This window comes from Podarcis liolepis (genome assembly GCF_965112155.1).
Source record: "Podarcis liolepis genome assembly, chromosome: 15".
Lineage (NCBI taxonomy): Eukaryota > Metazoa > Chordata > Lepidosauria > Squamata > Lacertidae > Podarcis > Podarcis liolepis.
The window spans coordinates 38,960,251-38,984,620 of NC_139566.1; the positions used below are offsets into that span (position 1 = coordinate 38,960,251).

Below are 24,370 nucleotides of genomic sequence, written 5' to 3' on the forward strand. Positions count from 1 at the left end.
TGATGACTAAGCAACATGAGACATGGGGCGTTGCCTAATGGATCCATTGCCAGCTAGTATAAAGAGGCATGGTTGACCTCAGTTGGTAGGGGTATGAAGAGATGATGGCTTCTCCCCTGAATGTAATTCTACCTGTATGCTGTGTATACAACAAGACTGCTTTACAATGCTGCAAGACTGCAACTGAATAGAGCCTTAATGGTCAAGGATGATGGTCTACCCAGCCTAGCAATCAGTTTCCAGGAGTGACCAGCCAGATGTCTCCAGGTACTCACAAGTAGTGCATGCAGGTTAAGTTGGCTAACCCTGGGACCCACCACAGGGTATGGAGGCCCTGTTTAGCTGCCATGGCTTTCCCCCTAAAAATTAGCCATTACATGCCACACCACAGAAACACCCTCCAAAACGTTTTGAGGAGCAGTGGTGGAATTTAGTCTGAGCACATGCCGGCACAACGAGAAGAACCTTTCACTGTGGATTTCAGCCTGTTAAATTGCAGCTCACCGCAGTGAAACATTCCTGACAACTAGCAAGCAGTAAGTGGGAAAGCTTTTAAGGAAAACAAAACAAAACACACATCAGACACGTTTCACCCATATACTGAGCAAAAATTGCTTTCCTTCCCATTCAGGCTAAACATGCTTGATAACAGCTGCATCAAAATCCCATTAGTTTTTCGTCTTGTTCATTTTGAGACTTGCGGGGTGAAAGCCGAATTCTGATGGAAGGGAAAGCACTCTAGCAACAGACTTACTTGTGCTGGGAGTTATAAACTGAAAACTTTGCCTCCAACTATTTTATTCCACATATATATATATATATATATATATATATATATATATATATATAATATCATGTTGCTGGACTAAGTTCTCCATGGAACAGAGATCAATCTCAGATGCAGTGGAAAAAAGAAGCAAATCCTCTTTGTTGGAATGTACTTAACAAAAATATGAACCAGAGGCCTTCTTATTAGAGATAATGTCAACTGAAATCAAGAAAGAAGTAAGACCACTCTTTATGTACCCAACATCTGCAGCCAGGATTCTGGTCTCAATGAATTGGAAGAGTAAAAGTACACCTACAAAGTCAGAACGGCAGGTAAAAATGACAGAATACATCCAACTGGCAAGAATGATGGGAAGAGTTAGAGGGTACTCAATGCAGAGGGTGAATAAAGAATGGATAGTATTTAAAGAATATTTGAAAAACTACTATGATAGCAAAAATCTCCTTGCAGACCTTGAATGATTCTTGTAATGTATAGATAATAAACTAAAGAATTTTTCTCTGAAGGAAATTAAGGAAACAAAGTACAATAACATGATACTGTGTAAAAAGAAAAACAAATGAGATTCATTTTTTTGAGAACAATCCGAAGTTTATTTTATCTTCCTTATCTTTATTCTTTCTTTTCTTTCTTTTTTTCCTTCTCTATTTTTCATTGTTGTTGTTTTTTTCTTTTTTCTGTGTAGTGTACGTGCATAAATTGTAACATGGTAAATTGCTGTGTAAATATGTGTTGAATGTTTAATAGATAGATAGATAGATAGATAGATAGATAGATAGATAGATAGATAGATAGATGAACCAGGGGGAGCATCACAGGTTGGCATTGCTGGGCATTTGCTGTGGTCCATAGTCCTGCAGGGGTCCCTCTGCTGCTGCTCCTCCTACCTTGCTGTCACTGCCTATTCAGCTATTCTACCCAACAGGCAGCGACCTGAAAAAAGGAAAAGGAAATCGCTTTGCAATCTTCAGCCTCATCTACAGCTGGGCCAGCCCACCCATGAGACAGGGTGAGGTTGTCGCCTCGGGCGGCACAAGTGACAGGGGCCGCAGATGAGGCCTCCAAAAAGGCTGCTGCAGATATCGAGTGAATCCAGAAAATGATTGGAGTGAAAGGAGAGTAAAGTTAAGATAGAAGAAGAGATTAAAGAAATAATGAAATGTGTTTAAGCTAGTTGGAAAAATAAAGTAGCATAACAAGAACGGCTGGAAGTCACTTGGTGGGTGTCCGTGTGGGGTAGGTGTGTTGATATGTATAGTATAGGTAGGTATTACCGTATTTTTCGCACCATAGGGCGCACCGGACCATAGGGCGCACCTAGTTTTGGGAGGCGGAAAACAAGAAAAAATTATTCTGAACCCCAGAAGCCAGAACAGCAAGAGGGATCTGGCTTCTGGGATACCGTGTGGCTGTTCTGGCTTCTGGGGTAACCCCGCCAAGCTTCTTCAGGGCAGTGGGATGAAGGCTCCCCCTGCCCAAAGAGGTTGCGCAGGGCTAAAGAAGAAGCCAGGATAGACGCGTCGCTGAAGGGGCACTGCGCCTTCTCTCTGTGCAGCGCCCCTCCTTCACAGGAAAGGTGCTGCGCAGAGAGGGAGAAGGTGCAGCACCCTTCAGCGAAGCTGGAGAAGGAACAGAAGGAGACCCTTCTGTTCCTCCTCGGGCTTCGCTGGACAGGTGCGTCGCAGGGACAGCTGCAGTGCGCTTCTTGCAAGCCAGATCTCCCGTCACCCCAAAAACCTCTTGAAAAATAGGAGATGCTGCTGGTCTGTGTCCACACCTAGGGAGGAAATAGCAGGGGCTGCCCTTCTTTTCTTTCCTGGCAGGGGTGGAGGACCCCATTATGTGGTTTGACTCAGGTGCCAAAATATCTTGAGCCAGCCCTGATCTGCACTATACGTACCGCTTTGAACAGCCACGGTTTCCCCCAAAACACCCTGGGAGCAGCAGCTTTGTAATGGTTGTCAGGAGTCCCCTGTTCCCCTCCCAGAGCTACAATTTCCAGAGTGGTTTAACAGTCAATCCCTTTTCCTATATGCAGCTCAGAGGAAAGAGATCCAGGAATGTGCCTACCATCGGAAGGGTTGCAGTTCCCTGCCATCCCCACGGAGATGCTGAAGAAAACAAAGACTGGTCACCTAGAAACGAAAGAAAATATTAGATATAAATTGCTCCCGTGCCTTAAAATCACTGCAGTACCTGATGTAAGATTGGACAGGGGGTGGGGGAGAGAAAACTCAAAACAACCTAACACAATCCTGCAAATACTGTCCCAGATTGAAAGTGCTGCCTGCCTGCCCTCCTTTTGTTTAGTCGTGTCCAACTCTTCATGACCCCATGGACCAGAGCACGCCAGGCACTTCTGTCTTCTTAACATGCAGAATAAACAGATGGGCAGTGCAAACAGAGCTTCTTCGCTACCCAGGTATCTGCAAGAGAGCTTCCTCTGCCCTCTGCATTCAGTTCTTCAAATGGGGCCCGCTTTTAGCTGAGGCATAACACTGGCTCCCTGCACCCTGCACTTTGTAAATCAGGGACAAACTACACGAGATGTCCTTCACACAACGAGCCATTGTGACAATGGCTTTCAAAGCTTTAATGGTAGTTGTGGGGTCTCCAATTCAATTCAAATGTGGATGGGGTACAGAGTTATTATTCTGATAATATATCAAGTTTCTATCCTGTCCTTCATCTGAGGAGCACAGGATGGTATACAATTCAGAAACACAAAAATATATACCATGGAAACAAACAAAAACAATACCCCCCCCCCAAAAAAATTATAAGGCCATCAATTGTTTAATCAGCCAAAGGCCTGGGAGTAGAGGAATGTTTTTGCTTGGCACCTAAGGGTGTGTAACAACAGCACCAGGCAAGTCTCCCTGGGGCATCTGGCTTGTGTGCAGAAGGTTGCAGGTTCAATCCATGGCAGCTCCAGAATATCCCTTGTCTGGAGTCCTGGAGATCAGCTGTGAGTGAGTGTAAACAATGTTGAGCGAGATGGACCATGCGTCTGACTAAGGCAGTTTCCTATGGGAAGTGGGGAGGGGGTCTTCAGGCATTTCCCCATCTGTTGTGGTCCTGATCCACTTCCCCAACCTGACACTGCAAGAAAAAGCTTCCATGACAACGTATCATGTGGTTGGGGGGTCTTCACCTAATTTGGCTTTCCACAACCAATGCACTTCGTTCCTCAGGAGCAGGCTTCCTCAACCTCGGCCCTCCAGATGTTTTTGGCCTACAACTTCCATGATCCCTAGCTAGCAGGACCAGTGCTCAGGGATGATGGAAATTGTAGTCTCAAAACATCTGGAGGGCCGAGGTTGAGGAAGCCTGGCTAAGGAGGGAGCGCTTCCAGCTCCTGACACCAACCCCTCCCCCCATTCCACTGGTGCAAATTCTCTTCTGCATACCCTTATTTTTAAAAAAGAAAAGGCACTGGGGTTCCCCCCCCCCCACGTTCTTTATTTCTGAACAACACACTGTGTAAAGTACAACAGTGGGTGAAGCTGGGGTGTGGGATTCAAAGGAGTGGGGATTGTGAGAGGAGAAAACAGGGGGGGGGAGGAATAATAAAAGGATTGAGTGGTATTTGAGGGAATTATGTAAGCAATGATACACGTAGGTAATCCAGTTCTGTTTGTTGAATCGACTAGTATTAAAAGCCATCTGTAAATACCTGCGCAGGCAAACCAACTGTTCTAGGAAGAATTTTCTTGGCACAGACTTTTAAACATAATCTCCTAAGGGGTGGGGACATAGCTCAGAACCACAGTGCATGCTTTGAATGAAGATGGTCCCAGGTTGAATACCTAGCGACATCTCCATTTAAAAGCAGCCTGCGGCAGATAATGGGAATGAGCTTCTTTCCTGAGACACCCTGGAGAGACACTGCCAGTTAGGGTAGACAATACAGGGCTGGGTGGATAAATACCCTGACCCAGTGGCAGCTGGTGCCCACTGGGGCTGGTGGGATGGAATGCAGGAAGCCCAAGCAGCAAGCGGAACCAGAGCCAATGACAGGCAAAGTCAACGAGTCCAAATGTTGCCCACCCCCTCCTCCTCCCTAAGCAAGCAATCCTGAAGCTAAGCAGGAGGAAACTGACAAGCAGTTCCGCCTCTGGGGACCAGTTGCGTACCTTCCAACGCAATGGTCTGGAAGACCACCTTCTGGGTCTGCACTCCCATGTGAGTCAAGTGCCCCACACCAGATCGTGGCCCCAAAATAAGAGTTTTTATCTGGGCACAGAACCCAAAAACCTGTGTTTTTGGGTGCTGTGCCCAAAATTGCACGAGATTGTGGCAGCCATTTTGGACACTGTCCACTCACGGGGGGGAAACAGGATGATCCATTTTTTTCCCCAGAACAGTTGATAAGTATGTCAGTTGTAAGCAAGCAGACAGGCAGGTGTGGGCTAGCTGAGAGACTGGAGTTGATGGGAAAGTTCCTTGTCCACTCTAATGAACCAGCCTCCGCTGGCCTGACCTGATGTGTGTTATCTGTCTCATGAATAAAAATCATTAAAAGGCCATGTACAGTAACTACTGTATGTGTTAGGATATTTCTGTTCCACCTTAAAAGGGAGCAGGCTTTGTGAGTCACAGAGTCTGCGCATGTCCTGTTCACAGGATGTTTATGTTTGCTATTGCTTTCGTTTCTCTCTCTCTGTCGAAGACACTGACGCAGAACAGTCATGTCTTTCTTTGTTCTGATCAACGCTGAATAAAAGCTTGTAAATAATGCTCTCCTGGGTGCGACTTTTGCTGTGCATTATCTGCTGATAGAAGTGTGCATGAGCCCTGGAATGTGGCAAGGTATTTCCAGGAAACTCGTGTCGCTAATAGCTCATACTGCGTGACTACGGGAGATCGATGGATCGTCCGGCAGCCAGCTTGGGGGCCATGATGGACTTTATCTCCCTGGCAGTATCCCAACAGTATGATCAATATGGATGCCTTCTCTTTTCCACTTTGGAGGTGTCAATCACCTCTTGCCAATCTTAAAGTTTGGTGCTTTATCGACAATGAAACAATCTATGGCAGCCCAGCCCAGCTTGGTGCCTTCCAGAAATTATTGTATTATGACTCCCATCATCCCTGACCATCAATCATGCTGGCTGAACTGGTTGGCTTGATTGATATCTGGTGGGAGTTTGAGTCCAAGATTTCTGGAGGGTACCATGCTGTAGATGGCTGATTTGCATTCAACATGCACTCATTATATAAAAGGATGTCACATAGAGGAGGGAGAAAGGTTGTTTTCTGCTGCTCCAGAGAAGCAGACACGGAGCAATGGATCCAAACTACAAGAAAGAAGATTCCACCTAAACATTAGGAAGAACCTCCTGACAGTAAGAGCTGTTCGACAGGGGAATTTGCTGCCAAGGAGTGTGGTGGAGTCTCCTTCTTTGGAGGTCTTTAAGCAGAGGCTTGACAACCATATGTCAGGAGTGCTCTGATGGTGTTTCCTGCTTGGCAGGGGGTTGGACTCGATGGCCCTTGTGGTCTATTCCAACTCTATGATTCTATGATTCTATTATCTTTTTGCAACATGCAACATTCTCACTTTGTCTAGAGTTTGCAAAGCCCTAGTTAATGGGGAAGGGACTTCCCCTGCAAGGTCATAGAGAACATTGGTACATCTCTTCTGGATTGCATGCAATCTTTTCTAGGAGGAAAAAAACCCACCATTTCCACTTACCTACAGCAGCAGTAAAATACTGCTCAATCTCATTGGCCGTGAGCACTCTTTCCCATATGATAAATTCATCAAAAGCCCCATTGACGTAACGCTTAGACTGGTCACCCTCTGACCCTGTCAACATGTTTGAATTAGAGTCATCGTAGCTGTAGAAAGGTGTCCCCTTTGGATCAGTGGTATTTAAGGTTCCATTGACGTAGACTTTCAAGCCATCTTCAGATTTCCAGGTAAATAGAACATGAGTCCATTGGGGACCTGAATGAAAAGCACAGAAAGCTAGTGCAAACACCATGACTCTATAAACCCATTTAAGAACACAAGAAGAGCCTTGCTGGATCAGCCCCAAATCCCTACAGCAATCTGTTTCCCACAGTGTCCAACCAGATGGCTATGGGAAGCCCATAAACAAGGTGTGAGGAGTGACTGGTCTTCTGAGACATGTAGATATCTGGTCTTCAGGATAGTAGATTGCCCTCATGACTAGTAGCCATTGATAGCCTTACCCTCCATGAATGGGACTACTCAAATTCATTTCCCTCTACTCAAATAAATTCCCTCTCATTGTTAGGTTTCTATCTGCTGGATCTTCAGGCTCTATAATGCTATTGTGTAGGTTGGGAGATGATGGACTTCTGCAAATTGTAACTGCTATGCACATAATAGGGGGAGAGGAATACATTTTCTCAATATAGCACCGTGTTTGTCTATCCCACCCCCTTTAAAGCCATCCACACTAGAAGCTATCACAAAAGGTATTAATGAGTAATTAAATGATGCAATTCATTATGTGAAGAAGCAGTCTATTTTGCCTTTCCTAGATCTATTGAAATTCTAATTCACCAGGAGGAATTAATGGACTTACATTAGTCAATTCCAATGGGTCTGCTCTGAGTCAAACTAACATTGGATGCAACCCTAAGTTTCTAGCCTGTATGGCATTGCCTCGTGAATTCTCAGAAGCTGAGTAAGATTTCTAGTGCTCAGGAGGGTGGGGTTTCAGTACTCTACATCATGAATAGTGGAACTAGAATTGTGCAGATAAGCACAATTATTCAACTTTGCATCCTTTATGCAATTTTGGCAGGATACAGAACCCAGCTTTTCTCAATGCATAATTCTGGCAAACTTAAGCACAGACATCCCAAATAATAGCTGCATAATGGAAGGGTGAAGTTCAAGAGATGTCGCTTTTTTCCATCACAATGCAATGGGGAGGAAAGGATCTATACTTTCAGTACTCTCTTCCCTGCTAAGCAGTTGTTAAAGGCAGAAGAGTTCACCTTTTAACACCCTTTGAATGTGACCTTTTAATGCAAAAATACATTTACTATGGTTCATCACTACATTTCAATGAATCCATACAGACCTGAAAAATCCAAATTTACCTGGCGGAATGAAATCGGCTTCCCACTTCTTTGAAATCTGATGGTTAAAGAGCTCTATAGACCCTTTGCTTTCACTGAAGTAGACTTTAAATCCACTGGAAAGTACCTGATCCCCATATGCAGGAGGGGGCTTAGTCTGCTGCTCCTGAGTCTTCCAGAAAAAAGAGAAGGTGACACCTAAAGAATGGCAAAAAGAACATGAATTGTCTGTGAGAAGATAGATGTGGAACTGAAAATCATCAGAAGAGAGGTGGGTGCAGCTCAGCTTGAGAAGGGCACACCTCAGTTGTGCTTCCACTCAGAGCCCTGCACCTCCTGTTCTCCTGTTGCCTTTCCCCAAAGGAAAACTCAGCTTAGGGATGGAGCAGGGTCAGCCCTGTCGTTGGGTGTAATGGCTGGGCCTCTCCCACAGAAGCGAGACAACTGTGGCAGCAATTAACTCAGGTTTAGTGCTCAAAACACACAAATCATTCTGGAGCTCAGTCACTCAACGTCTGCTTCCAAATTAGCTGTTGCCGAGTCTGAGTTCCGCCCCTTCCTCTTCCCATATTTGAAGCCCCCCTTCGCTTCCTTTCCTGTTCACGCCTCTCATTAATTCTTGTGCACCTAGGTGGCCCTCCCTCTGAGTCTGAGCTTCAACTGTCAGTCCGTGTCTTCCCCCTTCCTTCTCCATGTTCTCAGAGCTCAGGCTTCTACTGTCAGGAGCAGTGGCATAGCGTGGGTTGTCAGCACCCGGGGCAAGGCAAGTAATTAGCGCCCCCTAACCCGTGGATTTGCGCCCCTAACCCATGGATTTGCGCCCCCTAACCCTAACCCCCAGATGTTGCGCCCGGTACGGCTGGCCCCCCCTGCACCCCCCACACTACGCCACTGGTCAGGAGTTCAGCCTACACTCAAGTAGGACCCTGGCAGAGACACATGCCCGACTGGCATGTTCTCTCCCTCCTGGTCGATCGTTTGGGAGCTTCATAAGCTTTCCTCAGCCCGAACATCACAGCAACCGATGCCAACCGGCACTGGCACACTTAGGGATCTGCAGAGTTTGCGCAGTCGTGTAACAGACCTCAGCAACTCAGCATTTTGGCTAATCTACTTTATTTACATATAAACATACACGGAGCACTGCAACATGGCTCCCTCTCTCTCTAGCATCAGACAGCAGAGAGATAAATAACAAAGGACAAAGGACAATAGTCCCACTTCACGGAACACAGTAACACAGACATCCTTTCTCCGTCACTTCCCACTCTGTGGAGTCAAAACACATACCACCATGAGATAGACAAAAATCCCATGACTGCAATCACGGAGCAGAAATTCTAACATCTACTGCAACTAGGTTGCTCCTCCCTTGTTCTGCAATCCTGCCTAATTACCTCCTCCTGTCTCTCCACACTCTCCCCCTCTGTCAGCAATGGGACGCAGCTGACATTGGGTAGAGTGGGGCAGCCACCGCAGACAGCAGGGGCTGGAGAGGGAGAGGCAGAGAGCAGTTCCGGTTTCTCCCAGTTTCTCATTTTTCCAATATTAAAATCAGATTTTCACATTTCCAAGCCAGTTTGCAAGAAGAAGAAGAAGAAGAAGAAGAAGAAGGAGGAGGAGGAGGAGGTCCTCATGAAAATGAGCCCCAATCAGCACGGCCAGAGGTCAGGGATGATGAGATCTATAGCCCATTGGCATTTGGGAGACACTACATTGATTGGATCAAGATGAGTTCTGGGGTCATCATCAATTTATTAATCACCTTATATAGAATAGTTTCAGGGCAATGTATCATTTTGAAAAGCAACAAATAAATAAATAAAACACGTGCAGAACAGCAGGTACATTTAAAACTAAACTAGAAAGAATGAAACTCATGGCAAAGGCCCACTCAAAGCTGGGGAAGCTTCTCAGAACACAAATGCCTTCATTTGTTTCCAGAAAGAGCGAATAGTGGACAAAGACTCTATTCCGCAGAAATGTATAACTGCAAGGGGACCATAAGGTTAATCTAGTCCAACCCCTTCCGATGCAGGAATCTTTTGCCCAATGTGGGGCTCAAACCCACAACCCTGAGATTAAGGGTCTCAGGCTAGGGACAGCTACGTTAAAAGCTCTGCTCTGAGTTGCTGTGGCTTCTGCTCTCTTTGGAATTTGCAGGAGAAACTTTGCCACAGACCACAGCAATCCACTGGGTGCATGACGGACAAGGCAATCTCTCAAGTGTTGCCTCTGCAACCTTTCCTAAACCAAGGGGCCAGGACTGCATCCACCAGGCAAACGCCCGCTCGCTGATATTCCCTGCTTTCCGCTCCAGTCCTTTCCGCAAGGGGGAAATGTGTGGTTTTGCTAGCATTGTTGATTATTATTTTAGGCCTGCTGAGTTTGGTATTTCTCTTGGTGGAGGGAAGCATGCCGTCAGGCTCAGAATGGAAGGTGGCCAAGCTGAGCTTCAGTTGTGGTCCTCCCCGTTCTCCAGGAATTTCAGCTCCAAGTCTGACTGACTAAGCTCTCCCTTGTTTACACCCTACATTGATAGGACAACAGTCTGAAGAGTTGAGTTTTGTGAAAACGTCTCTTCCCTTTTGCCAAAGCCATCTAAATGTCAGTCACTGTCAGTGGGAGGGGGACAAGCAGGGACGGGTGAATCCATCCATTTTGTAGGAATTGGTGAATCTATCACTTTCAGTTCTTTCAGTTTCTCATTTCTCCAATGTTTAAATTCATTCCTCTGCATTTCTGCAGCAATTTTCTTTTCTTTTCTTTTTAAAAATCCTTCTAAAAATTCTTCATAATTTTAGTGTGACTTTCTCCTAATAAACACAGTTTTGTATGCAGTTTTTATTACTGTACACATTCAATTTATCCTGATACAATGCATTTTTCTCCTGATACAATGCATTTTTCTCCTAATACAATGCATTTTTGTATGTTTAGCTCCCACTAATATATTCCTTTTTATGCACACTTCCCCCTAAAATATTCATTTTTGTAAACACTGTTTGATTTGAGAACTGCATTGCAAAATTCAGGTAAATGCAGTATGCACATTTTGAACAACAACTGTTTGCATACATGTTTCAGAATGCTCAGATTAGCTAGATATGCCTTTAAATGCAAGCTGAATAAAATCCCCCCCAATCCCCAGAGGAGGGGGAGCTTTTGCGCACCCCAGACAAGGAATTCACCCTCACACATTGCTAGATTCCTGGAACATACAAATTGCAGTTGCATTCCACACTGGAATTTAAAAAAGAAAAAGGCTACGGTCTTAAGCATGCTTGATAGACACCCAAGCATCTTCTTTTAAAATAGACAGAGTTGTTCAGGCTGTGTGCTGCCCAGTTGTCTGAGGTTGGCAAGAAGAAGAAGAGGAGAAGAAGAAGAAGAAGAAGAAGAAGAAGAAGAAGAAGAAGAAGAAGAACAACAACAACAACAACAACAACAACAACAAATTATTATCCCCCCCCCCACTGACTGGGTTGGCAGCGATGTCAGGCTGCATGATATTCAGGCAAGCCAGCTGTGATGGGTTGTAGCTACCTTAGTTTGATGGTGATGAGCCAGGTGAGGTCACCAGTTCAACTCTGGTGGAGCAGGAGGCATTGAATGGAAGCATGTCAGGAGTAAACAGCATGGGGGCTCCTTTAAGGGACATTTGGGGTGTTGCATCAAGACCCCAGCCCAGTTCAGGGTTGCCCTGTTTGCCACAAACATACCAAAGTTGCAGGTATGACTGACAGTTCAGCTGTAGGCTTCAACTTCCTACCACTTCTGAAATGTTCTTCCACCATGGTTTCTCCCTGACATTTATAAGGGTGTGTGAGTTTCCCCATCTCCTTTTTCATACCATTGTTACTCGCCACACAAAGCAGTGTTTGAATGCCTTAATGATCTTCCTTGTGAGCCCTGGGAAAGCCAGTGATGGCATGATAAACATTTACCCAGTGCCTTACATTATCCTTGTCATTAGAGAATGAACATTGCAGACGAAGAGGTTTTTATTTCCCAAATGGTGTGCTTGTGTGTAGGAGAATATTTGTTATACACACAACAAAATGTGCCGATATCAGCAAACAAATCCCTCTGGCCTGTCGAGATTAGATGAAAAGGCATCATTTCAGGAAAATGGGTTGCACAGGCTGAATCCATTGGTCTGCTGCCGCCTTCGCCCTGGTTGGAACCAACAGCTCTTTGGTTCCTCCCCTTCTGGAACCCTACATGATTGGGGTTCTAGATGATGTGGGAAGCCACCGTGAGTGGTGAAGGAGCCCCATATCACCCAGTCACATTCCATGAGATGGTGGGCTTCAAGGATAGTGGCACAAGAGGTGGACCTCAGCACTCTCAGCCCTCACTTGCATGTGGGGTTTACACGTGAGCAGAACGCATGAACAGGACTTAGGTCATTTCAGAACAACTAGTAGGGACAGTGTGTGTGTGTGTGTGTGTGTGTGTGTGTGTGTGTGTAAAGCACACCAACAGAGAGGCTGTGACTCCGCCCACCGTCAGCATGCTGCCAACCAATTACTTCCAAGGGAATGGAGTCCTTGGCTGGGGAAGAAGGTTGTCAGCCTCTATCATAGCTTAATCCCCCTCAAGAGGTTGCTATGAGGTTAAAACAGAGACAAACACCTGTGTGCTAGACTCCAGAAGAAATCATGGGACACCAATTGATTCTTTTCTTTCTTTTTCTCTTTAAAGTGTTAACGACATTCTTGAAGCGAATTTGGGGGGAATTGTTCTCCTGGACTGATTGCTGACCAGAATAAACTTACCATAGATCCTTAGAGAGATTCAAGCCAAATATTGTTCCTAACCAGCAATACTTATAACTTGAGAGATCTAATGCACTCCTAAGGGGCTGATGCTCAGCTGTGATAGCGCTCTGAGATATGAGTCAAGAGAAGGATATTAAAATACAGGGGAAATGTCTCTGAAACTCAGTCCTTCAAGACAAACTCTTTGTGGAATTTGCTTGGGGAATTTCTGGCAGCAGTCATCTTTCTTTATTTTTAGAAACCCATACTAAAATTACAGCAAGAAAACTGCACCAATAATTCTGATAAATGTATTCGCATTTTCTAGGCAAATAATCTGGATTTTCTTTTTTCTTTCTTTTTTAAATTAAAATGGGAGGTTGCAGAAAATACACATAATTAAACCTCGAAAGAGTTGATGATGCGTGTCTCCTTTCAGCAGCTTTCTCAGATCCTCCTCCCTTTCTCTGGGAAAAGTGTGATGCAATAAAGGAATATAATGGAGACAATGACGACTGTGGCTTTGTACTAACCTTCAGGTTCACAGAATTCCGGGTTAACAATGCAAGAGTTCTGATGGCTTCCAAAAAGGAGGAAGGTCATTCCCTTAACATCTGGGACGCAGATGCCTTTGTTCACTATTCCTTCTACAATATCTACCAAAGGAGGGAAATTGTTTAAATGATACATTGATTTCTTTTTAATAGCCTTGTCAGTTCAAACAGCCTAGGGATACAACTCAGGCAATTTTAAATAGCTTTCATCCTATTGCTCTCCCCTCATCCCCATCTCTATGGGGCCTCAGACCCAATGACCACTGCAATCCATCTCACTCCTTTGCATCCTCCCAGTGCTACTCAGACCCTCCCCCATGTACTCCAGACTTACTGCACTGCTTTAAATGTATAGTACACATGGGGCCTATCACTTTAAACACTCATGTCATTTCCCAGAGAATCACGGGAAACATAGTTTGTTAAGGGCACTGAAAGAGACCCTCTATTCCCCTCCCTGAGCTAAAATAACCAGGGTTCCCTGCAAGGAGGCTCTGGTTATTAAACTACTCTGGGAACTGTAGAACCAGTAATGGGAATAATAGACTTTGCTGTCTCTCATCTTCTGCCCCCTGCAACTGGGAGAGCCAATAAGGGCCCTTAAACATTACATCACAATTCATGAGCCATAGTTAAGGATTATCTGTAAAGCGCAATGTAAAACCATGGCTTGAAGAAGGTTTTAATTTACCGTAGGTAAGTGCTACATGCGCGCCAAGCTAACCATGGTTAATGCAATTTCCATGTCTCTCTGCTTTCTCTTCTTTTTGAGGTGACAAATAGATGGTATACAGCAGATCCAAGTTGAGATATACAGTAGATGGTTTTTGGGGCAGCAGAATGCAGCTTAGCAAACCATGGTTTCACAGTATTTTTGATATTGTAACCAGAGTTAAGGCCACAACCCTTGGTTAGACCTAATCATCCTGTTTTGTCTCCCCTGGACCTACTGGAGTATCATTTACTACAAGCTGAGGTATACAGTAGATCAGGCATAGGCAAACTTAGCCCTCCAGATGTTTTTGGCCTACAACTCCCATGATGCCTAGCTAACAGGACCAGTGGTCAGGGATGATGGGAATTGTAGTCCCAAAACATCTAGAGGGCCGAGTTTGCCTATGCCTGCAGTAGATGGTTTCTGGGGCAGCAGTATGCAGCTTAGCAAACCATGGTTTCACAGTATTTTTTGATATTGTAACCAGAGTTTATGCCACAAACCATAGTTAGACCTAATCATCACCCTGTTTTGTCTCCCCTAGACTTACTGGAGTATCATCTACTGAACCCGCATACCCACAAAGAGACTCCTCTATACTCTGTTTTGAGAGGGAGAATTTCCATTTAAAACCATACAGATTTAAAATATTTTTTAAAGAAAAACAGTGCCTGCTTTAAAACCACATCTAGCTTACAGCATTATTCAGAATGGCCCGAGAGTGACAAATGCAGAAGAATTGTACTGAATCCTCACCTACAGTTGCAGAGAAGTTAGAGTAGGCAGAATCATTGGTATATACAAAAGTAGAATTATGGGAAGGAAGCACAGTGAAGTTGTGGAATCTTAAAGCTGGGTGGAACGACAAAAGACAAAAAAAAAGAGAAAAGCAACACAATGAATAAATGCAAGATGAATATGAATCAGCCAGTCTGTATCTCTCAATGTGGGGAGTGAACAGTAAAGCAGTGAAAGCTCCTCCCAGGGGATTGTACCCTGATTGGGGCAGCTAGCACATTCAGCAGCAGATGGCTTGGTGGGGCAGAACTGCTTACCAGGAGAGAGAAGGGGAGGTGGCACAGAGGGTGTCATGGTGCTAATGTACTGGCAGACACACTGGATTGGTTCCATTGATGCCTTTGCCCTGCACCACCTGCCCTGCTGCCTCGCCCTTTGTGGAGGTAATGCTCCGCTTTGCGAAGGCAAAACTCGCACCAGACATGCAACAGTATGTCAAGGAGCGTTACACCTGCTTTCCCTGACCTTCTTGGCTAGAAAACAGGGTTTTTCCCCTGACCTTTTGTTTTCTCAGGGGATGCGGGTGGCGCTGTGGGTTAAACCACAGAGCCTAGGACTTGCCGATCAGAAGATCGGTGGTTCGAATCCCCATGATGGGGTGAGCTCCTGTTGATGGGTCCCTGCTCCTGCCAACCTAGCAGTTCAAAAGCACGTCAAAGTGCAAGTAGATAAAAAGGTACCACTCCGGCGGGAAGGTAAACGGCGTTTCTGTGTGCTGCTCTGCTTCGCCAGAAGCGGCTTAGTCATGCTAGCCACATGACCCGGCAGCTGTACGCCGGCTCCCTCGGCCAATAAAGCGAGATGAGCACCGCAACCCCAGAGTCGGTCACGACTGGACCTAATGGTCAGGGGTCCCTTTACCTTTTACCTTTGTTTTCTCACAATTTGTTTGTTAGACATATCGCCTGGCTGCAGCATGACCGGGAACACAGATGTAATCAAGTATCGGGGAAAACATTTCAGGGAAACGCCTGCTGACATGTGTATTTGCTAATGCTGGAAATGTGCTTAGATGGAAATACGTTAAGTTCAGGGTGGTTTCACTACTGTTTCCAATTGTTGGCTTCTGCTAATAAAAGGAGACTCGGCAGAGCTAGCCAGCAGCTTGCTTGGAGCATGCTTGCCAGCGTGCTTCTGTACAGCTCACCTGCATCCAACCTCCAGTCATCTCCGTTACTCCAACAGCCCTTCCAGTAAGGAATGGCAACTCACCTGCCAGGAAGTCAGATAAGCACTTCCAGCCCAGCCCATCTGCTGCTGAGCACATCCTACCCCACCTAGGGCATGGGTTTGCCCTACCTAAGACTTTCTTTTTTCCAGGGGTGAGGGAGTGGGGAGAGGGACACAGAACATGTTTTGTCATAGGGTAGCCTCCAATTAAAGAGTGCTTGTTTTTTGGAATGGTGGGGGGAAGGAAATCTGATTAAGAAATGAAAAGCGTGATGGCCAGTTCCTCACCCACCCACCAAATCCTTTTTTTAAAAAAGAGACATTGCTTCCAGCTCCACCCACCTGGCCTCTCCAGGTCTGCCATGCTAAGCTGACGCCCTGGCTCAATGTGGAATTTTCGAAATCATCACTCTTATCATGCAATCTCACCTTTTGGGGGGGGGGGAGTAGTATCTCAGGTCGTTTCCACACCATACATTTAAAGTACAGTGGTACCTTGGGTTAAGAACTTAATTCGTTCTGGAGATCCGTTCTTAACCTGAAACTGTTCTTAACCTGAAGCAACACTTTAGCTAATGGGGCCTCCTGCTGCGCCACCGGAGCACAATTTCTGTTCTCATCCTGAAGCAAAGTTCTTAACCCGAGGTACTATTTCTGGGTTAGCGTAGTCTGTAACCTGAAGCGTCTGTAACCCGAGGTACCACTGTACTCTTATACCACTTTAACAGTCAAGGCTTTCCCCCCAAAGAATCCTAGGACCAGTAGTTTGCTAAGGGTGCTGAACTCACAAACCTACCATTCCTACAAGCCGAATTCTTTCACAGCCTGCACCTGTATTGGAATTGTTTTTAAGATGTCATACCACTTGTATATTTGTCGCCCGGGTCTCCTTTAGGAGGAAGAGCGGGGTATAAATTAAATAAACAAATAAAATCCAAGCACCCTTGACAAGCCGCAGTTTCTCCATGGACTCCCCACAGCTGTTAAAGTGGTATAAGCATGATTTATATGTATGGTTGGGATCTGACCTAAAAGACAAAGCATCTTCCAGGTCCAACCCCTGCCACATAGTGGTGCAGTAATAAAACGGCTGGCATGTTTTCAAAGCTAAGCAGGATCCAGTATGGTTTCAAATTGGATGGAAGACCACATGGTGGTTGGACTAGATGACAATTGGGGTCCCTTCCAACTCTGCAATTCTAGGATTCTATGGTCTCTAGAGAGGCCTTGGAAAGACCCCTGCCTGAAACCCCAATTGTCTGTCAATCAGTGCAGACAACACTGAACAAAGTTCTAAAAACTTTGGTGTTCTCCCCAAAAGGCAACCAACACCTCATTTGTGTGGATGAGTGATGCCATTTGGGCTAAATAAGCAATGGCACTCACAGCCAAGAGAGAGAATGGCATTGGCGCTTGACTCGGGAACTCCCGTGTAGATCAGTGGAGGCCAATTCTCATCAAGACTGGTGAGACTGGAGGACCACAGCAGGTGGAGTCAGATTCAATGACAGCCAGAGCCAGTTAAGTCTGCTTTCACTCCCATCCTCTGTTGAGTTCCACAAAGGCATCACCAAGAGCAAGGCAGAGGAAGCTAGCAGCCACCACTGGTACCCTGTGGTCTGGTTGTAAGTAGGGAGACAGGAGGACGAGGGCACAGTGAGGTTGGTGGGGCAGTGCCCCACTGGCACCAATGGACCCAGACTCCACTGATTTCATAGCAAATAGCCATTTAAGTGTTACAGGAAAAAATTACTTGCTGCTCCACTATTTCCCCACAGAACACAGAGATACCTTGCATCAAAGTCACCTCCAAAATGTGTGTGTGTGTGTGTGTGTGTGTGTGTGTGTGTGTATATTTATATATATATATATATATATATATATATATATATATATATATATATATGTATGTATCACTTCTATCCATCTAATCTATCTATCTATGCATGTATCTAAAAAAAGGCAGTCTGGTGACGCTGGTATCTGCAGAAACAAGCAATTGAGAGATACAGAACTGGATTTGCAGCCACACAAAGATTTCAACAAATGAAATGGATTAACATGAAATGCAAGCTTATGACGCTCTGAGGATTGATGAGCGGGAAACGTGGAGTGAAAAAACACAACTGCGTGGAATTCATGGCGGATGCGAAGGCTGAGTTGGGTGGCTACAAGTAAATAAAACATGAAAGACTCTTTGGCTACCGAAGGAAAAGATGCATGTAATCAGAGAGTGATATCAAAGCAGCAATTTTGCTGCGGCGGCATCCATGGAAGGAGACCTTCTAGGACAGGGCTGCAGGGCTGGAGAGCCAGATGGCCTCCGGATGCTATTGGACTACAGTTCCCATCAGCCCCAAACAGTAAGGTCAATGGTCAGGAATGGCGAGAGCTGTAGCCCAGCAACATCCAGCCAGCCACAGATTCCCCATCCATGTCCAAGCAGGCTCCCTGCTGTTATGACGTTACACAACCAAAACAATACATACAGCCCCATCTTATTACTGTCTACTCAAAAGTAAGGCCTACTGAGTTCAATGGCACTTGCTCCTGTGTGAGGCGTGTGTAGGTTTTGCAACCTTAGTCCTGGTTCACATATGCATGCTTCGCAGTGTTAGAAACTCAGATATGTAAGCTAGGCGTCAAATGGCTCCTTAAACCAGGGTTACAGTTGCCAAAATGGAATGCCTAGCAGCCAGAGACAGAGAGCTTGAAAGTTGTATTTTTCAATATGACTTTTTGGTTCCTGAAATTCGTTACGATTGTGTAGGTAAAATATCACAGATAGAATTCCAAAGAATGTGTTGCTAGTGTGTGGCAACAGTCAAGATCCCCAGGCATGTACCTCCAGACGGTAGAGATGTCAGGTGCCACTCTGACACCTGGGCATCTTCACTTGGTCACAAAGTGGTCAATAGCCAGATGCCAAATGTGCCTGGCACCAAGCAAATTTCAAACGCTGCATGCTCATTCTTCATTGGATCAAGGAGTAACTTGTTGCATGTCTGAATGAGCCATCACAGAGTATCAGTTGCCATAAAGAAAAGTTTCAGATCATGGGAAGTTGTCACAGAATCAACACATTTCATTGGAGAGGGTGGGGGTCCCTTTTCATATATTCGCCTGCCACCTTTAAGGTTCAGTCTTAATGGGAGATGAAGTGGTCAAAGGACTTCTGAACTGTACCACTTCATGTGGTGGCGGTGGTGAGAGACGACTGAACACTACACATTGTATGTGTTGGGTGAACAACTCCACACAGAAATTAGCATGTCAGGGGAGAAGGTTTGGACCAGGACACACTTCTCCCTGACATGCGTCTTTTTATGAGCATTCAACCCACACGTGCACCCTGAAGTCAAAAGTGGTTCTGTCCAAGCCTCCCTCATTGCTATTTCTGCTTCTGTGGACCAGCCTAAACGCTGGATAAATCTCATGATGGGGTACCAAGTCAAGTGCGATTCCCATGCATTTGTGAACCAGTCTGGGGTGCTTATGTTCCTAATCCAAACACGAACCACAGGGAGCCTATATTTGTGCCTATATTTACATAACACACACAAAACTCCAACCACAGTCCACAAACACAAATGAGTTTCAGTGCAGGATCTAAAGGGCAGCATGAACAAAAGCCTTCTTGGGATTGGGGGATGGAGGAAGACCACTTTCAGACGTGGGGCAAACATGCATTACCCCACAGAGACACACCCACCCACTACCCCCAAACTGTGTTAATAATGAATAGCTTTATCCCATGTGGTTTCCATGTGACGGAGGCACCACTTGGTATTGCACTAATTTTTAAGCTCACACAACACAGCTGGTTATCACTGCCCCTCCGAACCCATCATCAATGTTTCAGTTGGGCTCATGAGGTTGCCCACCCACCAATATTGTCTTTGAAAGCATAGTTCTGTGTGGGTCACCAGCCTGCCTCTTTCCCCACCAAAGATCAATGGAGTCTGTGCTTTGAAATGCCAACAGAAAAGGTCATTTGGGTCCAAAACATTTGCTGAGCCAATCGACAAACACAAGTGGGTAGTCCACAAAGCCAGTGTTTCTCAACCTTGCTTTCTTACACTCTGGATTTCATAAAGATTTAAGTCACTCTAAAGGGAGTGGGGAATCACCGTTCTTCGATCTACCTCCATTCGCGTCTCGCAACTCATGGATTCCTTCCACGGCCCCCAGGGGCCAATAATGCGATGCTTGGGCCAGGACATCAAAACCTGTCAAGAAAACACAATGTCAAGGACTGCTTTGAAGATGTCTTCCACAGGGAATCAGGGAGTCTTATACAAAGTCTGACCACTGAGTTCCTCTAGTTCAAGTATTGTCTACACTGACCATCAGCAGCTTCCCAGGATTTAAAGCGGTGTGGTAGAGTGGTTAGAATGTCAGACTGAAACCTGGGAAACCAGGGTTCAAATCTGCCACTCCAGCCTTGAAGCTCACTGAGTGACCATTGGCCAACTCCTGTCTCTCAGCCTAACCTACCCCACAGGGTTGTTGTGGGGCAAAGTGGGGAGAGGGAGAGCCACCTGTGCCACCTTGAGCTCCTTGGAAGAAAAGTGGGCAATAACTGGAATAAATAAACAAACAAACCCTATCTGGAGAAAGCAAGATTTGAACCTGGGACCTTCTGTATTCAAAGCAGATGTTCTGCCACCGAGCTACAACCCTTCTCTTGAGCATAATGGGAACAGGATCAACTCCTCTCCAGCAAATGAAGCAACCACATATTGGTTCCCTTATTATTATTTTCCATTTCATTTCATTTATTTAATTTGTGATTCACTTCCCATGAGGCCCCTCAAAGTGATTTACAGTGTACTAAAAAACATATGCAGAGCGTTTGAATAGATAAAACCCAATTAAAAGCTAATTATAGAGATGAGAACATTTTTTTTTAAAAAAAAAGCAACATCAATAACGCATATACAGTCAATTCAAATCCATTGCAGGTACCAGCTCAGATAACTGAGCAAACCAAAAAATCTCTACTCAGAAGGCGTTGAAAGAGGAAAGCCTTCAATGGATCATGAAGAGATAGTCTGAAATGAGGCAGACAGTGCAGTGTAGTGGTTAGAATATTGCAGCAGGACCTGGGAGATTGGGGTTCAAATCCCCACCCAGCCATGAAGTGGTGACTTTGGGCCAGTCATTGCTTTTCAGCCTAACCAACCTCACAGGGTTGTTGTGGAGTTTAAATGGCAAGGGGTAGACCTGTGTTAGCCGCCTTGAGACACTTGGGGGAAAGGTGAAGTACAGTATAAGTTAACAATACTGATATGCAATGGGAAGGAGTTTCCAAGGGTAGGTGCTGCCACACAATGTATGTATTTATGTTTGTTTCATTCAATGAGTCTACTCTGAGTAAGACTAGCACTGCATGCAATCCCATGGGGGGGGGGGTTAGATGTGGAAGAATGGCCTCAATCTGCAAAGAAACATCTGGAAAAGCAAACATTTAACAATTCCAGCATTCTGCGCGCACGTGCACACGCGGAGAGAGAACATCTGTGGGTTTTTGTTTTCTGCTTTCTGCTTTCTGCTTCCTACCAGCAAATAAATAAGCCCCGCAGCTAATCTGTAATGTTGAGTTTCCTTAAGTGCTTTATTCAGCTGCAGATGGTCATCTGCACTGAGATCGAAGTGCACAAGCTAACAAAGAACAAGCCCTCCAGGGGCTTTTGCTTCCCAGTGACAACATAGCTGCAGAATACCAACGTAAATAGAGTCTGAATCAGGCCAGGGGCCCATTTAGTCCAGCATGCTGTTGCTGCAGTGCCCAACCAAATGCCCATGGGAAGCCCACTGCAGTGGTGTAGCGTGGGTTGTCAGCACCCAGGGCAAGGCAAGTAATTTGCGCCCCCTAACCCGTGGATTTGCGCCCCCTAACCCTAACCCCCAGATGTTGCGCCCGGTGCAGCCGGCCCCTCTGCACCCCCCACGCTACGCCACTGGCCCACTGTGCTGGGCCCAGGGGTTAATCCGAGCAATGCGGTCCAGGTCCAGTCCCGAATCCAAGGATTCCGTGAGGAATCAGTCTGACAGGGCCCAGGCAGGACACAAGGCAGGAAACCAGGCTAGGTCGGGCACAGGGTCTCAGGCAGGTTCTAGCAAACAGCAATGTTGCTCCCGTAACCTGGGGTGGGGTCCGACAGCCTTTTATCTCTGTCGGGGTAACAGCCGGTCCTGATCCCCCAGTGACTCACCTCCCTGTCTCGCCCAAAGGCGAGCACTCCTCCTGCGAGTACTCAGGTCTCTCCTTCTCTCAGACCTGAGTCTCCGCAGCTCGGGAGACATCAGTGGGTGACTAGACCCAGGGGCCGCCTCAGCCTCCCCTGACCCAACTGGTAGTGGAGCAGCTGTAAGTGATGGCCCAGCTGAAGGCAACGAGGTCATCCCCGCATCTGGAGCCAGGGCAGGCTCAAGCCCCTGACTCGGCCCAGCTGGTGTTTGTTGCAGGGGAACCTGTACAGACTGGGGCTCTTCAGAATAAGGCCCTAGACTTGGTCCAGATGCCGCCTGAGGCAAAGGATCCAGTGCGGACTGAGACCCCTCTGGTTCCGAGCCCAAGTCCCAGGCCATCACACCCACAAGTGGGAAATGAACAGCACTGGCATTCAGAGCCATGTTGCCTCTGACAACGGACATAAGCCCATCATGGCTAGTAGGCCTTGGTTGGTCCTTCCGTGCAGGAGGATGAAATGATGGTTCAGGTGGCCCAGCAAGGGGAGGAGGCATAGATGAAGGCAGGGATTGGTGTCTATATAGCACAGGAAGACATTTTAAAGCATTGGCGCTAGCAAGCAGGGAGGGGGCTTACTCGGGACCCGCTTCAGGCAGCCCGAAACCTTGGGTCAGTTCTGCTCAGACAACTTCCCCTCCTCGAAGGCTATCACACATTCACCCGTAGCCAGAAGCACTTTGTGAGCTTGGGGGTGGGGGAGGGGGGTGGATTCTGATTCTACAGTATCTTCCTGCAAATGTTAAGGGCCCACAATACCAGTTCAAAGTGCTTTTGTAGAAATGAGACCCGCTTTAATAAATAGATAGCACAGGTTGAAATTGGTAAAGAAGATCTATTCAGCTGGAAGCTCCCTGGGGACTGTGCATACAGATCATTTCCTCCTCTTTCATTCTGAAGAAACAAACGGAGGTTATCTACAGCAGGGGGAAATGTCCTAGGAGTTTATTTAGCCCTGGCAGTGTGACTGGCAAAGCTGCAACTAAAATAGCAAGTTTGATCACTGCCAGAGATCCAGGACTTCTGGGGCTAAGTACCACTTACTAGTTCAAGGCTTGCTGTTAGGGAAACTGGATGTGCTTGGAACAATGGGTTGTATCAACTGTAGGGCCAAGTTAAAGTCACTTGGTGGGATATCTATTCCGTTGGTGAAATGTTTTACTCCAGTAGACCACTATTGTTGCACAAGCGCTGGTAACTTTGTTTCTCAATAGACTCTGCAATCTGTTGCATGGCATGTTTCCACTGGTGCAACTGTTGCATTTGATTCCTCTGTGGTGCAAACTTAAAGCATACCTATCTGCAAGCACATACAGTGGTGCCCTGCCAGACGAATGCCTCGCAAGACGGAAAACCCGCTAGACGAAAGGGTTTTCCGTTTTTGAGCTGCTTCGCAAGACGATTTTCCCTATGGGCTTGCTTTGCAAGACGAAAACGTCTTGCAAGTGTTCCGAATTTTTTTTGCTTCCCCCCCTTTTTCTAAGCCGCTAAGCCGCTAATAGCCTTTTAGCCGCTAATCCGCTAATCCTTTAATAGCCGCTAAGCCTTTAATAGCCGCTAAACCGCTAATAGCGTTAATCCGCTAAGCCGCTAATAGGGTTGCTTTGCAAGACGAATAAACCGCTAGACGAAGAGACTCGCGGAACGGATTAATTTCGTCTTGCGAGGCACCACTGTGCTCATCTTTGCCACTGGGGGCACAATATTTGCCTGGGCCCAGGCAACCCATGCTATGTCACTGCCAGCCACCAGGGCTTATAGTGTGGCTCTCCAGGGTTTCAGAGCAGCAGTCTTTCCCAGCGATCAAACCTGGGACCTTCTTCACCCAAGGCAGATGCTCTGCCACTGAGCTATGGCCCTTCCCCCAAACTGTTCTTCGCTTCTGCCTCCTGGCTTGTTCTCTGGTCCCAACTACTGGCTTGCCCCATTGCCCCTGGTTCCTGGTTCCTCAGTCACCTGACTGTTGCTCACAGGGCAGTCCTAACAAAGAGAGTTTTGCTGCTCTGCCCAGAGATGCTAAGAACTGAAGCTGGGACAGTTGGAGGGCAATTCATGTGCTGTAAAAACAAGAAGCAATACCTCATGATAACCATTTGCTCTACCACCAAGGGGGGGGGGAAGAATTTCCATTTGGTTTGCATTAAAATTCTGCCTAATTCACACTTCCACAAAACACAACCCCAAAAAAACTTTAAAATATTCTTGCTGACTAGGCCTCGGCGATGTTGAAAGGCAGGAGCAAGCAGGGGCATCTTACCCATAGAG

At 46.2% G+C, this 24,370-nt stretch overlaps 2 protein-coding genes across 4 annotated transcripts in view; one reads left to right on the forward strand and one right to left on the reverse strand.

Annotated features, from left to right (window-relative positions):
• The window catches only part of ADGRD1 (adhesion G protein-coupled receptor D1), a 283,150-nt gene that overhangs the window by 247,057 nt on the left and 11,723 nt on the right, over positions 1-24,370 (reverse strand). The window contains exons 3-8 of one of the 3 annotated variants that reach the window (XM_083476426.1): positions 19,998-20,081; positions 14,641-14,736; positions 13,149-13,271; positions 7,874-8,050; positions 6,489-6,743; positions 2,861-2,925 (exon numbers count right to left, since the gene is read on the reverse strand). In XM_083476426.1, coding sequence (XP_083332552.1) covers positions 2,861-2,925; positions 6,489-6,743; positions 7,874-8,050; positions 13,149-13,271; positions 14,641-14,736; positions 19,998-20,081 — 800 coding nt within the window. Of the gene's footprint in view, positions 1-2,860; positions 2,926-6,488; positions 6,744-7,873; positions 8,051-11,907; positions 12,003-13,148; positions 13,272-14,640; positions 14,737-19,997; positions 20,082-24,370 lie in introns of those variants that run through there. The other 2 variants (XM_083476427.1, XM_083476428.1) reach the window with 2 other exon arrangements.
• Positions 1-24,370, forward strand: part of LOC310693947 (craniofacial development protein 2-like) — a 257,303-nt gene that overhangs the window by 45,586 nt on the left and 187,347 nt on the right. The gene's annotated exons all lie outside the window — the stretch shown is intronic.